We start from the raw sequence: 14,511 nt of genomic DNA on the forward strand, positions 1-14,511 counted from the left end.
GAACTGCTGTGCTTCCAGGTCCTAATTTGTTGGCTCTAGAACAGAAAGCAGAAAAGCACCTGCTAGTGTTGCTGAGTATCTGACTCAGTTATCGTAAATCAGTCATAAAACACAATGCTTTACTAGGTCAGAAATGACCCACAATGTAAGAGATGGCATGAGAAGCAGTGAGGTATTCAAGTGGAGGTTCACGACTGTCAGGGAGACTATAAAGGGACTTTCTGTGTTATACAGGACAACAGGCCAAAGACCTCTAAGGGTTCTTTCCAAATGTAAAATTCTTTATATTATTAATGTTGCTGTTTGTATATACATGTGATACTGCAGAACCTTTGGAATTTAATACGATTATACTAATGCAAATAATTGGCAAGAGGCTTGGCACATAGCAAATGTTCAACATATACTTGAGTGCAGGAGCTATTTTAAAAGAACTTTTTTTGGGTTATTCTATCAATACTTTCTCATCAGTTCCCTGTTTTGACCAAGGACATGTATTTTTGGAGTACTGGTCAAGACTGAACCGCATGAAGCTAACATGCCCACTCTGGGACGTTTTTGTGACCTTGGTCTCTTTGGCTACAAATAAACCAAGTGGATCAGGAGTGCTTCCCGATAATGCTGTGGAGGGTGAGGAGGCTCAGACAGGGAATGCGGCCTCCTACAGAGAAAGGGCAGAGACACTTCTATCCTTGTGCGCATCTGTCTAAGGCACCTGACACCCACTGACATGGAGGAGATCGGCAGACTCAGCCAGCTCATCCTCAGCTAGCTCAGTGTGTCTACCGGGGGCTTTCTTCTCTAATAAGAACAAAAAGGCCTTCACCCTAGTAATCCAAGGTCATCGGTGACATAGATTAATAAAGTTGCCTCTTTTTTTTTTTTTTTTAATAGGGAGGAGGGATGGAACTGGCCGAAGTAGTTTCCCTGGAGAGGTTCTGGAAAGACTTCCCATAGAAAGTACAGGAGATCTGGTGATGGAGAGAGAATATTGAATACAATGAATGATTTTATGCTGGTGAATGCAAAATTCTTAAGCACTCCACCGTATCCCTTTCTTTTGGCCAATGTGGTGACAGCAAAGGGGAAGAGAGCTAGAAGTATAAAGCACCAGTGATGCCCTGATGCCCTGTTTCTGCATCCACTCATAAAACATTCACTGATACCTTCTTCAGGCCAGTCACTCTGTGGGACACCAATACTACAAAAATGCATGAGGCCCTGGCCCTGAGTGCATGGTACATTCAGAGTATCAGTGACAACTTCCCACAAGAATGTCAAAAGAGCATCAGGATGAACACTGGGATGAAACCAAGTGAGGAGACCTCTCTGAGGACCCTCCAAATTCTGCTAAGCCCAGGGCCTGGCTACTGACATTTTCTCCTGGGTCTGCAGAGCCATAGTATAAAGGGCACCGACTGATGTGCTTCCCAAAAGAGACAAAAGGTGCCAAGAGAACTTTTCCTCTCTTGAAGCTGGGAGTCCACTTTTTGGGTGGTTAACTCAAGGCCAGGGTAGAGACAAGGAACACAATGTTTCCTTGTATGTTGATCAGATAACTCCAACCAAGGCCATAAAGCAGTCACTCTCTGTCAGCTATTGGATTGAGCTTCCTGTTGAGCAAAAGGGACGTTGAAAGCCTCTGGCCTCTGCCCAATCCAGCCTCCTCTCATCCACAATAGGCACTTGTATCTATAGCCAAGACAACTGGCCCCTGGCCCCCTTGTGCTCAGAGTGATTCTTTGAAAAATCTTATCATGATAAATTAATTGGCATGGCTCCTCTGTCATCAGGGAGGGGAAGGGGCATCTGCTGTAACCTGACCACGGGGACTCTTTGTGCTCCCCACTGCCGGTGATCGGCCCTGATAGGCTCGCTGGAATGAAGGTCTGGCTGGAGGAACTTGCTTCCTTCGTCTTCACTCCCACTCCACACAAGGTTTCTCTGCCTTAAGAGAAAGGGTTCTTATTTCCAGGGCTGCCTACTCTGCTCCTTAAATTGGAAGCAATGTAAGAAAGCCATATTTGGTCAGGTGGGTTTTGCTTTAGGCTCTGTTTTAAGTTTTTACCTTATGATCCTCATGTTTTAAAATACTTTATCTGCTAAACTTTATGTACTAATTATGTTTCCTACTTCTTAAAAGACAACCCCAATAACCTCAGCTTCAGATGAAAAAGAGGATAACCATCCCCGTTACTGTGCTGATTGTTCAAGGTTTGGCCCCCTTAAAAAAAAAAAGGAAGCCCAGATTTTATTTAACTGTCTAACCTTTAAAATAGTGAAATGGTTTTCAAAATACTGAAATGGCTGTAAAGCTGACATGTCTAGCTTTGGGCACTCCCAGCTTGGGATGCACTGATACATAGTTAGGTTTCCAGTGGTACAGCTCTCCAACATGCATCTTAGAAAAGCAGGCTTATTTCCTCAAGCTCTGCTGGTATATCTTAGGAACAGATTTTATATCTCTAGTTTTGGTTCAGGCGTAGGCACACAAATAAGCCTCCTGGGCATTACATCAACTGGCTGAGAGAAAATGCTCAATAAAAATTTGTTGGATGAAGTAAATAAAAATGGCATGTATCTTTATGAACATTTTATGAATAATTCCTCTAAGTGTGAGAAAGGGGTTTTACTTGGAGAAAAAACTGTTTATCAGAAATCATTTGAAACTTGCAAAGCTTGGGTCTAGTGAATCCAGAAGCAGTTTTCAGTGTCCTGAAGGGGTCCAATATAGTACGAAGTTCTCAGATGGGCCTAGAAATTCTCAGGGGTGGTCTCTGTGCCATCTCTCTGAATACTTACTTGTGGTGGTTCGTGCAGTGAGCATAAATCCTTAGTTTGTCCCGGATCACTCGGCCTGGCCGGGGCTTCCGCTGGAGCCCAGCCACATGCACGGCCAGGACTTTGGGGCCGATCAGGCGCTTGTAAAGGAGAGAGAGCCAATAGTCCTGAAGGGAACAGAGAAACAGAGAGTCAGAGAGCGACATATACTCAGGTGTTCTGGGTAAACATACAAACACAAAGGCCAGAAAGCACTTCATACCAGGAGTATAGGGAATCAGGACAGGAAGACTCTAACCCTGTAAGCAAGGTCACCACAATGAAGCACTCATCTTCAGTTCATATGAAATGGACACTATCTAAAGAGGCCTTTGGAACCGACCAAATGAGGAAATGTCCATAGGGCAAACCCAGAGTGACACACAAAGCAAATGAACCAGTTTTTCACACATAAAAGAACAACCAGCTAGGGCCTCGAATTTTCAACTTTCTTTTCCTATGACTTTTACTTTTGGCACAGACGGTAAAGAATCTGCCTGCCATGCAGGAGACCTGGGTTTGATCCTTGGATTGGGAAGATCCCCTAGAGAAGGGAATGGCAACCCCTCCAGTATTCCTGCCTAGAGAATCCCGTGGACAGAGGAGCCTGATGGGCTACAGTCCATGGGATCACAAAGAATCAGACAAGACTACTGAGCAACTAACACACAAACGTTACTTTCATACTGGGTTATGACTTCTGTTTAATTATAGAATGTAAGGTTTCCAGTCTTTTAGGATTGTCACTAATATGAGAATCCAAAATGTCATCTTCCAAATATTGTCACTAAAGACGTTTCTGTGGTGGGAGGAAGATGAAGCCCCTTCAGACAGGAGACCAGAGTCCTGAAGTGAAGCAAAATGAAAGTCGCTCAGTCATGTCCGACTCTTTGTGATTCCATAGACTTTCCAGGCCAGAATACTGGAGTGGGTAGCCTATCCCTTCTCCAGCAGATCTTCCTGACCCAGGAACTGAACCAGGGTCTCCTGCATTGCAGGTGGGTTCTTTACCAACTGAGCTATCAGGGAAGCCCAGAGTCCTAATTCCAGAGTCCTAATTCCCAGAGTCAAAAATGCAAACAGAAGAATGCAAAACATGGTGCTAATTCTTGGTCATCCTCAATAAATCTAAACTAAAAAGTTTAGGTCTTTTAACCACTCCAAGGTCCATTTGTAACTGATTAATAAATACTGAATCTGTAATCCACACATGTATTTGAATTTACAAAAGCCTATTTACTGCCACCTTAATTTCTACTGTTGCTATTATCATGATTTATTTTTATATTTGACACTCAACATATTTTGTATTTGTTTTGTATTTGCTTTTAAATCCTACTATGGGGTAATGACTTAAGTGTTTATAACTCATCATATAAACAGGGCCTGCTAGTTTGTTTAGGAGCTTCCTCCCTCCCTGCCAATTCTGGAATTCAGTGGACATCCTATTGAGTGCAGGCATGCTATTCAAGATCTTACAGACATCAGCTTTGTTTTCTGAGCCTTCAGCTTTTCAGGCAGAAGCCTCTTAATAATCTCCCCACCCCTCCAACTTTTGTAGTCATTTATAACATCAGGTGCTTAGAAAGTTCTGGTGAACTGCATAAATCCGAACAAAGTCTCAAAGCTCCTTTGGCACCAGAATAGCTCCAGATTTTCCCTGAGCACTAACCCCTGCCCAAATATTTACCTTATTTAATTTTAAGTGCCCTTAGGATGGCAGTTAGATATGGTTTCCTTATATTTAAAATGGCTAATATGTCATCATTGTCAATCATGCAGATGAAAAGAAAAACTCATTGGTTCAATTTGCTCTTACTTGACTATAATTTGGTTTGAAGTAACCTTTGTGAAGTTATTATCATAGTCACAATATTTCCAATGGGATGTCTATGTTTTTCTCATTGATTTGTAACATAACTTTTAATATTAGTGGAAGAATCCTTTGGAATATTTATATAACAAATATTCTGTACAAGTTTGTAGTTTGCTTTTTATCACTTTTTATGATGTTTATGACATGGAGAATTTAAAAAAAATTATAGAAAAACATATCAATCTTTTTCTTTTGATTTTTTTCCTTTTCTTTTATTCTTAGAAAGTCCTTCCTCACACAAGGATCAGACCGATCTGATCCTCACTGACACTTTTTCCAGTTCTTTTTATATTACCATTTAAAAATTTAACCTTTTAACTCACTGAAAAAATACTTTGGTGCATGGTAATAACTCTATTGAGCTTCCCTGGTGGCTCAGAGGTTAAAGCGTCTGCCTGGGTTCAATCCCTGGGTTGGGAAGATCCCCTGGAGGAGGAAATGGCAACCCACTCCAGTATTCTTGCCTGGAGACTCCCATGGACGGAGGAGCCTGGTGGGCTACAGTCCATGGGGTCGGCAAAGAGTTGGGCACGACTATTATTAACTAAATAATTTACTAGTTGTTGTAGCATCATATAGTAAATAATCTATCCCTAAACGCACCTTTATCACAAACTAAATTTTATATGCATGAAGTATGTTTGTATATTGTATAATATACATTACCATATTTGTTATTATTATAATATGCCATATATACTATCTTTTAATGTATATTATAGATACATTATGCTATACAGTATTATATAATATACTATATAGTGTAATGATTATTACACTGTTATAATATTGCATATCATAGTATATGTATAGTATATACATATATATACTGATATGTGATACACATACTAATATATAATACATATAATATAAGTGATACATATATAATAATATGCATGTTATATAACACATGTATAAAATCTCATGCTGTATAGAATACATATATAAACATGTATAAGGACTTCCCAGGTCTCAGGGGTGAAGAATCCACCTGCCAATGCAGGAGATGTGGTTTGATCCCTGGGTTGGGAAGATTCCCTTGGGGGAGGAAATGGCAACTGACTTCAGTATTCTTGCCTGGAAAATCCCATGGGCAGAGGAGCCTGACTGGCTATAGTCCATAGGGTTGCAAAGAGTCAGACGACTGTGTGACTGAGCACACACACATAAATATATATGTAAATACATGCAGATATAATATATTTTATGATATGTATACCATGATACACATATTGATGAGAACTATTATATATACTATATAATAAATCCATATTACATGGATTTTTCTATTTTTTCTTCCACTGAACTCTCCATTTAAAAAATATGTTTCATATCATTTTCATAACAATTAGCATTTTAATCTGCAGATTCAAGTTTACTGCATTATAATTTTTCCTTTTCTTTCAAACATTCCTTAAGTAAATTCTGAAAGTTTTTTGTTAGTAGTGGTTGTTGTTGCAGGGAAGTTTGAAGTGAGCACAAATTTTATTCTATGTGTGGTTAGCCTCCTTGTTTTCTCTCTCTTGTGTCCTGTCAGGATGCTTATAAGAGTCATGTTTTATTTTTGACATTGGAACTTTTACCAGGAATGTGTCAATGTGAGTTTCTGCATTAATTTGCCTGTATTTGGGGACTACTTTTAATCAGAAAGACAAGACCTTTCTTCAATCTGTGAGAATTTTCTTTAAATATCGCTTCAAATTCTTATGTATCTGCTTTCCATATATAAGAGCATATATGTAACTTAATTCTGAAGCACATGAGAACCCATCACCCTTCTTAAAAGCTACCAGAAGACCCACACTCTTGCATCTAGTTATGTGAGTCTTCCTTTTCTCATTTTTGTTTTTTGCTGTCTTGCTTCATAATTTAGTTTTATCTCTGTATTTGCACCTAAGCAATATATTATTTAATTTGTTAGTTTTATAAAAATGGTATCACATGGTATGTGATTTTCTGTGACTTACTTTTGTGACATAACATTAGGCCCTGATTCATTCAGGTAGTACACATACTAAGAGTTAGTGCATGCTAAGTAGCTTCAGTTGTGTCCAACTCTTTATGACCCTATGGACAATATCCCAACAGGCTCCTTTGTCCATGGGATTCTCCAGGCAAGAACACTGGAGTGAGTTGCCATGCCCTCCTCCAGGGGATCTTGCCCACGCAGGGATCAATCTTGTGTTTCTTATGTCTCCTGCATTGGTAGGCAGGTTCTTCACCACTAGCGTCACCTGGGAAGCCCACTTAGCATTCCTTTTCAATATTCCTTTTCAGTATTGTATGATACTCCACTGTGTAAAAATACTACAGTTTATTTATCCATTCTTCTGATAGATATTTGAGTTGTGTTCTGCCTTTCCTATTTGAACATTCTTGTTTCTGTTTCCAAAGACCCAGGTGAAAAAATCTGGAGAAGCTTTACTTACTCCATCTGTGATTGTAAACCAGCAGCAGCCTCATCACCTGGGTGCTTCTTAGAAATGAAATTCATGGACTTTATCATGGGTGTACTGAATCAGAATGTCCAGGGGTGAGGCCCCCAAATTGTGTATCTTTCTAGGCGATTCAGATGCTTGATAAGGTTAGAGAAGCACTGTTCTACAGTACAAACCTAAGAGAGGAATTGCTGGGATACATGCAGGTATACAAATATTCAGGCTCACAGGATAATGCCAAGTTATTTTCCAAAGTGACTCCAATTATTCCAACTTACACGTCCTCCAGCAGTGTCTGTGTGAGTTCCCTGTGATCCACAGCCTTGCTGTTATTTTCAGACCTTTAACTTTTTACCAATCCAGTGGGCATAAAATATCCATTTCTTTTTGTATGTTGTTTAAGAAATCCTTATTCATGTCTAGTTCATAAAGATATTTTATGTTTTCTTTTAAAACTTATAGAGTTTCTTCTTTCATAGTTAAGTCTTTAAAAGCCAAAGTGAACATCAAATTTGCACCTTTACTTAGCTCTCTGCACTGTTTGCAGACTCCTTTCTCACCCTTATTCTACTCTCAGTTCCCTATCTATCCAACCTTTTTTTAAAAAAAAAAAAACTTCACTTTCCATCTCATTAGAACTGATTCAAATGTATTCTTTTTAATGGCTGAGTAATACTCCATTGCGTATGTGTACCACAGCCTTCTTATCCATTCATCTGCTGATGGACATCTAGGTTGCTTCCATGTCCTGGCTATTATAAACAGTGCTGCGATGAACATTGGGGTACATGTGTCTCTGAGGGAGAGGGTGGGATGATTTGGGAGAATGGCATTGAAACATGTATACTATCATGTAAGAAACAAATCGCCAGTCTATGTTTGATGCAGGATACAGGATGCTTGGGGCTGGTGCACGGGGATGATCCAGAGAGATGATATGGGGTGGGAGGTGGGAGGAGGGTTCATGTTTGGGAACTCATGTACACCCGTGGTGGATTCATGTCAATGTATGGCAAAACCAATACAGTATTGTAAAGTAAAATAAAGCAAAAATAAAAATTAAAAAAAAACTAACTTCACTTTCCCTCTCTCACTGTCCTTATTTCTCCCTCATGTAAACAAGCAGAATCAAATCATATTTCCTTCCTTCCTCCCTTTCTCTTCTTTCTTTTATTTTGCTACACATATGTGTCATTTATATAATCACAAATACAATTAAACAAATGGAATAATTCCTGAATATCTCTAAAGGAAATGACATGAAAAGTGAAGAAAAAATCTTTATGCATAGGGCAGGTAGGAAAAAAATAAAGAACACACACACATATATATCTAATAACAAAAACAACAAAAAGACATTGCATGAAAGATGGAATATAAAGAGAACTTTTCAAACAATAAGAATCCTAAAGAAGGAAAGCAAATATATTAGATTTTCACATCAACAAGAAAAAAAATCCAAAGCAAGGACTGCATTGCAATTTTCAAGGGACAAAGAGAGACTGAACAGACATTCTTTAAGTGTATCAGACATGAGGAGAGGTTGAAGAAAAATAGTGTCCATTCATTAGTTTGAGAGGGGAAACAAATAACAGATGACACTAGAATGACAGAGGGTTTAAATCTTTTCTTTTTCTTCAGTATTTGTCAAAAAGTCAATTGTGGTCTGAAAGCTAGAAAATGCAGTATATAGAGTAAGTTGAACCAAAATAAATGGGAAAAGAGAAAGAAACTGACGGAAGGCTGCAGAATTGACTGGATTAATCACTGAACCACGTGTTCCATGAGGTCTAAGACTACTTACCCATTCCTAAAGCCCATGCCTGGTAGAATGCCTGACTTACAGGAGGTGCTAGAATTCAGTTACGGACTGGGTACTATATTTAAGGCCTCATACTAGGCAGTAGGAATATAGTGGTGGATAAGACAAATTCAGTTCCTGCCAACATGAAGTTTATAATCTTAGCAAGAAAAATAGTCCTTAAGCCAGTGAGTTAGGTGATGAATTTTGTTAGAGCTAATGGTAACGAGAAATCTATGAGACCATATCGTATCACAGTAGATGGAACCCAGTATGCGGTGGAGGGGTATGGCCAGGGAAGAAGTTTTGTTGCCAGAACCAGCCTGGACCTCAACCTGGGGTCTGGCTTCCTGGGAGCAGACTGGAGCTTTGGAGTGTGCACCACTACTGGAAAGGTGGCAAGGGGCAGCTGCTGATGGAGATGTGATCAGGGTTTGGGCTTGTAGCCTGGGTTGTCTATACTGCATGACCATAAGACCATAAGACCCCTAGTGACGAGAAATTAGACGAGTCACTAGAAATTCTATTTTAGAAGAATATTTAACAATGTCAAAAGATGTCCATTATAGCATGCAGAAAAAGGACAGACTATTTTATTTTGAGGGGTTAAAAATGTGTCTCTGCAATTAAACTTGAAGGATATACACTCGAATGAAAACAGTTATCTCTGAGTGGTTCTCCTTTCCTTCTTCCAGTTCCTGGAAAGTCCTATCCTCCCACACCTCTGGGTCTTCAGAAATGCCATTCCCTTTGTCTAGAGTACTTCTTTGTCCCATGCCCTACCTAGCTAATTCCTTCTCATTTTTGGGGTTTCTGCCTAAGTGGAATTTCCTCTAGTGGCCTCTCTGAAGCCCATGTCCAGGTTTGGGCTTCTCTTGTACGTGATCCTGGGAAACCAGAGGTTTCCCCCCTCATAGCGATTTTCATAGTACTTGTTAATTGCCCATTTACTAGTGTATTCTCCACTAGACCCTCAGTGACACCAGGGTCCATATCTGTTTTAACAATGTCAACGAACATTTCTTGAGGGAATAATATGTGCTTCACATGTATTATCTCATTGACTTTACCAGTAAATTCTGAGGAAGCACTGTTATTTTTCCTTTTACAGGTGAGGATACTGAGGCTTAGACATAGATATAAAGCAAGGTACTGAGGTGGCAGAAGTGTAGCTCTAGCCTCAGTGTTGAATAAATATTTGTTGAATTAGTGGATGAAAATACTAAAATTATGTAGATAAATTTCACCACTGCAGTCCTCTGAATCTATGATTAAAACGTGTTGCTTGAATTAAACATACTGGCATGATCAAATGGGTAAGATGTCAGTATGCAGCCAAACATCTTGTCTCACTGATTAGTGAATTCATGCTGCTGCTGCTGCTGCTAAGTCGCTTCAGTCGTGTCCGACTCTGTGTGACCCCATAGATGGCAGCCCACCAGGCTCCCTGTTCCCTGGGATTCTCCAGGTAAGAACACTGGAGTGGGTTGCCATTTCCTTCTCCAATGCATGAAAGTGAAAAGTGAAAGTGAAATCGCTCAGTTGTGTCCGACTCTTCGCGACACTATGGACTGCAGCCTTCCAGGCTCCTCTATTCATGGGATTCTCCAGGCAAGAGTACTGGAGTGGGGTGCCATTGCCTTCTCCAGAATTCGGTCTGAAGCTCCCTTAAAAATTCACAGCAAGTGCTGCCAGGAGATAAAAATCAGTCCCATCCTCACTCCCCCTTCCAAATGCTATGAGTTAGTAAAACAGAGGCAGGCCATAGTTCACTGGCTGAATTAGATACAGGGAAAAGCAAGAGGTAGACACCCTCATCCTTGCTGATCTATCCCCCTAAGATGCCTTGTAATCCTGTTTGCTGCACTCTGAAGACATGAGCAGAGCCCAGAATAGGCCGGAAATATGAAGAACTGCTGCTGCTGCTGCCAAGTCACTTCAGTCGTGTCCGACTCTGTGTGACCCCATAGACGGCAGTCGACCAGGCTCCCTGGTCCCTGGACTCTCCAGGCAAGAACACTGGAGTGGGTTGCCATTTCCGAAGAACTAACCTGGGACAAAAGTGATAATCAACTGAGCACTGCAGGGAAGATAAAGAGTGCAGGCTGCCAGAATCTCAATTTAAGCTGGGGTTCAGCAAACAGAAAAGTCAGTGATAATAATAAATCTGCTTTCCACTAGGATGTCAGATTTCCTAAATTCACTGCATTCTTCTTGATTCTCTGAGGGATTCGCTGAAGTAATAAGTTATACATTATTATTATCTACCCTCAGTTGCTAGTTCTTTGAAACTGTCTTCTGACACAGAGCTCCTAAATACCTTAAATTTCCTAGGTGTTAGGAACATCTTTTGTTCTAATGAGTTTACTCTTACTGGGCTCCTGGATGGGGCTGGTCACTGGAAAGACCAAGTATATTTAGAAGTTTGGAACTTTCAGCTATACTCTCCCATTCTCTGGAGAGCAGAGAGGAACTATAAATGGAGTTAATAATTAATAATATCTACATGAGGACTTCCCTGGTGGCTCAGACGGTAAAGCATTTGCCTACAATGCGGGAGACCTGGGTTCGATCCCTGGGTCGGGAAGATCCCCTGGAGAAGGAAATGGCAACCCACTCCAGTACTCTTGCCTGGAGAATCCCATGGATGGAGGAGCCTGGTGGGCTATAGTCCATGGGGTCGCAAAGAGTCGGACACGACTGAGTGATTTCACTACTTCACTACTACATGAGGTAGCCCTCATAAAATCCCCAAAATACGAGGTCTGGCGAGCTTCTGGGTTGGTGAACACATCCATGTGTTGGAGGCTCCTATGTACAAGACTCTTCTGGACCTCACCCTATGTATGTCTTCAACTGGCTGTTCATCTGTATCCTTCATCATATAATACGCTGATTAGCTTAAGTGTTTCCCTGAGTTCTGTGAACTGATCTAGCAAGTTATCAAATCTGAGGAAGAAAGTCAAAGGAATGCTGATTTAGAGATGGTGTTGGTCAAAAGTACTAGGGACAACCTGGGACTTGCAACTGGCATCTGAATTTGGGGCAGTCTTGTAAGAGAGCCCTTAAGTTGTGGGATGTGACACCAACTCCAGATAGATGGTGCCAGAACTGCACTGAACTGTAGGGCACCCAGCTGATGTCAGATAATTGGCTGTATGAAAAAAAACCCACATGCTGTGCTAGAATTGCTATGAGTATAGCAGCAGTGTGAGAGTAAATGAAAAAATAGTGAGTTTCCCCTAAACAGATTCCTCGTTCCATGCACAGTTATTTTTTATCCAGGGTGCAGGGCAATATGCTAGGACTAATCCCTTCTCTAGAATGCCAGGACCCTGGGAGAAAGTATATCATTTCCTTGATCTTAAAACATACAGCAGGGTCTTTCAGCCTCAACACTTTTGGTAGCTTGGGTCTGATGGTTGTCTGTTGTGGCAGGTTGTCCTGGTGCAGGATATTTAGCAGCATCGCCAGCCTACAACTTCTAGATGCCAGTAGCATACCCTTTCTCTAGTTGTAACAACCAAAAGTGTCTTCAGATACTGCCAAATCTCCCCTGGGGGTCCTTATTTGGCAAACCACTGATCTAGAAAGTGGAAAGTAGAAAATACTGGTGCATCCCACACTTCATAGAGTATCTCATAAATATATGTGGACACACTCATACCTGTTTATTTATGGAGTAGATAGCCTTTCCCTTCTCCAGGAGATCTTCCCAACCCAGGCATCGAACCGAGGTCTCCCACATTGCAGGCAGATTCTTTACCAGCAGTGTGCAGTGGAAGTAAATAGTATCCCATTAAACCTAACATTTTGTTTGATGAATGTCTAAGATCTTAAGAATGACTTAGGAATATTCTTCCTAATCACCCCAGTTAACTGTTTTCAAGCATGGAAAACTTGAGCTATGCTCTTTACTTTTGCAATGGAGTTAGTTCCCTGGACCTCTTTGGATTTCCAGACACTTGTGTATGATCCTAGCAGAGGCAGAGAAGCAGGAGCTTTGGAGTTAAGCACAGTGGGATTGAAATTCCAGTTATATAAATTTCATTTATCTGTGATAATTGCAAGTAACTCAGCTGCTTTAAGCCACAAGTTCCTCAACCATGAGGACCTTTCTTGCTTGATCATGATGAACTTTAAAAGAGACAAGGTTTGGGAAAATGTTTGGCCCAGTTCTGGAAGGTAGAATCAGTTCCTATTGATTAATGTTTTCTCTCTTCTGGTGCTTTTCACTCAGGAAGCAGGAGTAAGGGGAAGCCCTCATCCCAGTGGCTAGTGCCCCAGAATATTCTTTCAGCTTCTTGAAACAGAGAGGGGAGGTGGCAAAGTCATGCTGGGAAAATCAAGGAGGACTCTTGAGTGTGACTTATAGCTTTCACCTCAAGTGCGTAAGAAGTTGAGAGGCAGTAAGTGAAGACTGGGCTTAAGTGGGTAGGGCTTTGACAAGGATAATGTCCTCACAAAGTGATAGGGCTGCTGGTACAGAGGTTTTGTTTCACTCAGGAGACCTCTTTAACATCATTTTTTGTCATCTGTAATGGAACAGAACTAACTGAAGTCAGACTTGGATTTTAGTTCAACTTCAGTACTTCCTGGGTGTGACTACTACCTTGGGCAAGTTACTCTCTCCTCTAAGCCTCAGGCCTGTCATCTGTAAAACAGGATAACACTTGTGCCTACCTCTGAAGATGTTCGGAGAAGGCAATGGCACCGCACTCCAGTACTCTTGCCTGGAAAATCCCATGGACAGAGGAGCCTGGTAGGCTGCAGTCCATGGGGTTGCTAAGAGTCAGACACGACTGAGCGACTTCACTTTCACTCTTCACTTTCATGCATTGGAGAAGGACATGGCAACCCACTCCAGTGTTCTTGTCTAGAGAATCCCAGGGACAGAGGAGCCTGGTAGGAGGCCGTCTATGGGGTTGCACAGAGTCGGACACGACTGAAGTGACTTAGCAGTAGCAGCAGCAGCTGAAGATGTTGTGAAGATTAACGTAAAAATGCAATGTTCATTGCAGCACTGTTTATAACAGCCAGGACATGGAAACAACCTAGATGTCCATCAGCAGATGAATGGATAAGAAAGCTGTGGTACATATACACAATGGAGTATTACTCAGCCATTAAAAAGAATACATTTGAATCAGTCCTAATGAGATGGATGAAACTGGAGCCGATTATACAGAGTGAAGTAAGCCAGAAAGAAAAACACCAATACAGTACACTGACACATATAAATGGAATTTAGAAAGATGGTAATGATAACCCTGTATGCAAGACAGCAAAAGAGACACAGATGTATAGAATGGACTTATGGACTCTGAGGGAGAGGGAGAGGGTGGGATGATTTGGGAGAATGGCATTGAAACATGTATACTATCATGTAAGAAACGAATCGCCAGTCTATGTTCGATACAGGATACAGGATGCTTGGGGCTGGTGCACGGGGATGATCCAGAGAGATGATATGGGGTGGGAGGTGGGAGGGGGATTCAGGATTGGGAACTCATGTACACCCGTGGCGGATTCATGTCAATGTATGGCAAAACCAATACAGTATTGTAAAGTAAAAT

At 41.1% G+C, this 14,511-nt stretch overlaps 1 protein-coding gene across 3 annotated transcripts in view; it reads right to left on the reverse strand.

Annotated features, from left to right (window-relative positions):
* HPSE2 (heparanase 2 (inactive)) overlaps window positions 1-14,511 on the reverse strand; it is a 685,113-nt gene that overhangs the window by 24,280 nt on the left and 646,322 nt on the right. For all 3 annotated transcript variants that reach the window (XM_068961588.1, XM_068961587.1, XM_068961586.1), the window contains one exon: window positions 2,803-2,948. In XM_068961588.1, coding sequence (XP_068817689.1) covers window positions 2,803-2,948 — 146 coding nt within the window. The remainder of the gene's footprint in view (window positions 1-2,802; window positions 2,949-14,511) is intronic.

The sequence above is a fragment of the Capricornis sumatraensis genome, chromosome 23 (assembly GCF_032405125.1).
Source record: "Capricornis sumatraensis isolate serow.1 chromosome 23, serow.2, whole genome shotgun sequence".
NCBI lineage: Eukaryota > Metazoa > Chordata > Mammalia > Artiodactyla > Bovidae > Capricornis > Capricornis sumatraensis.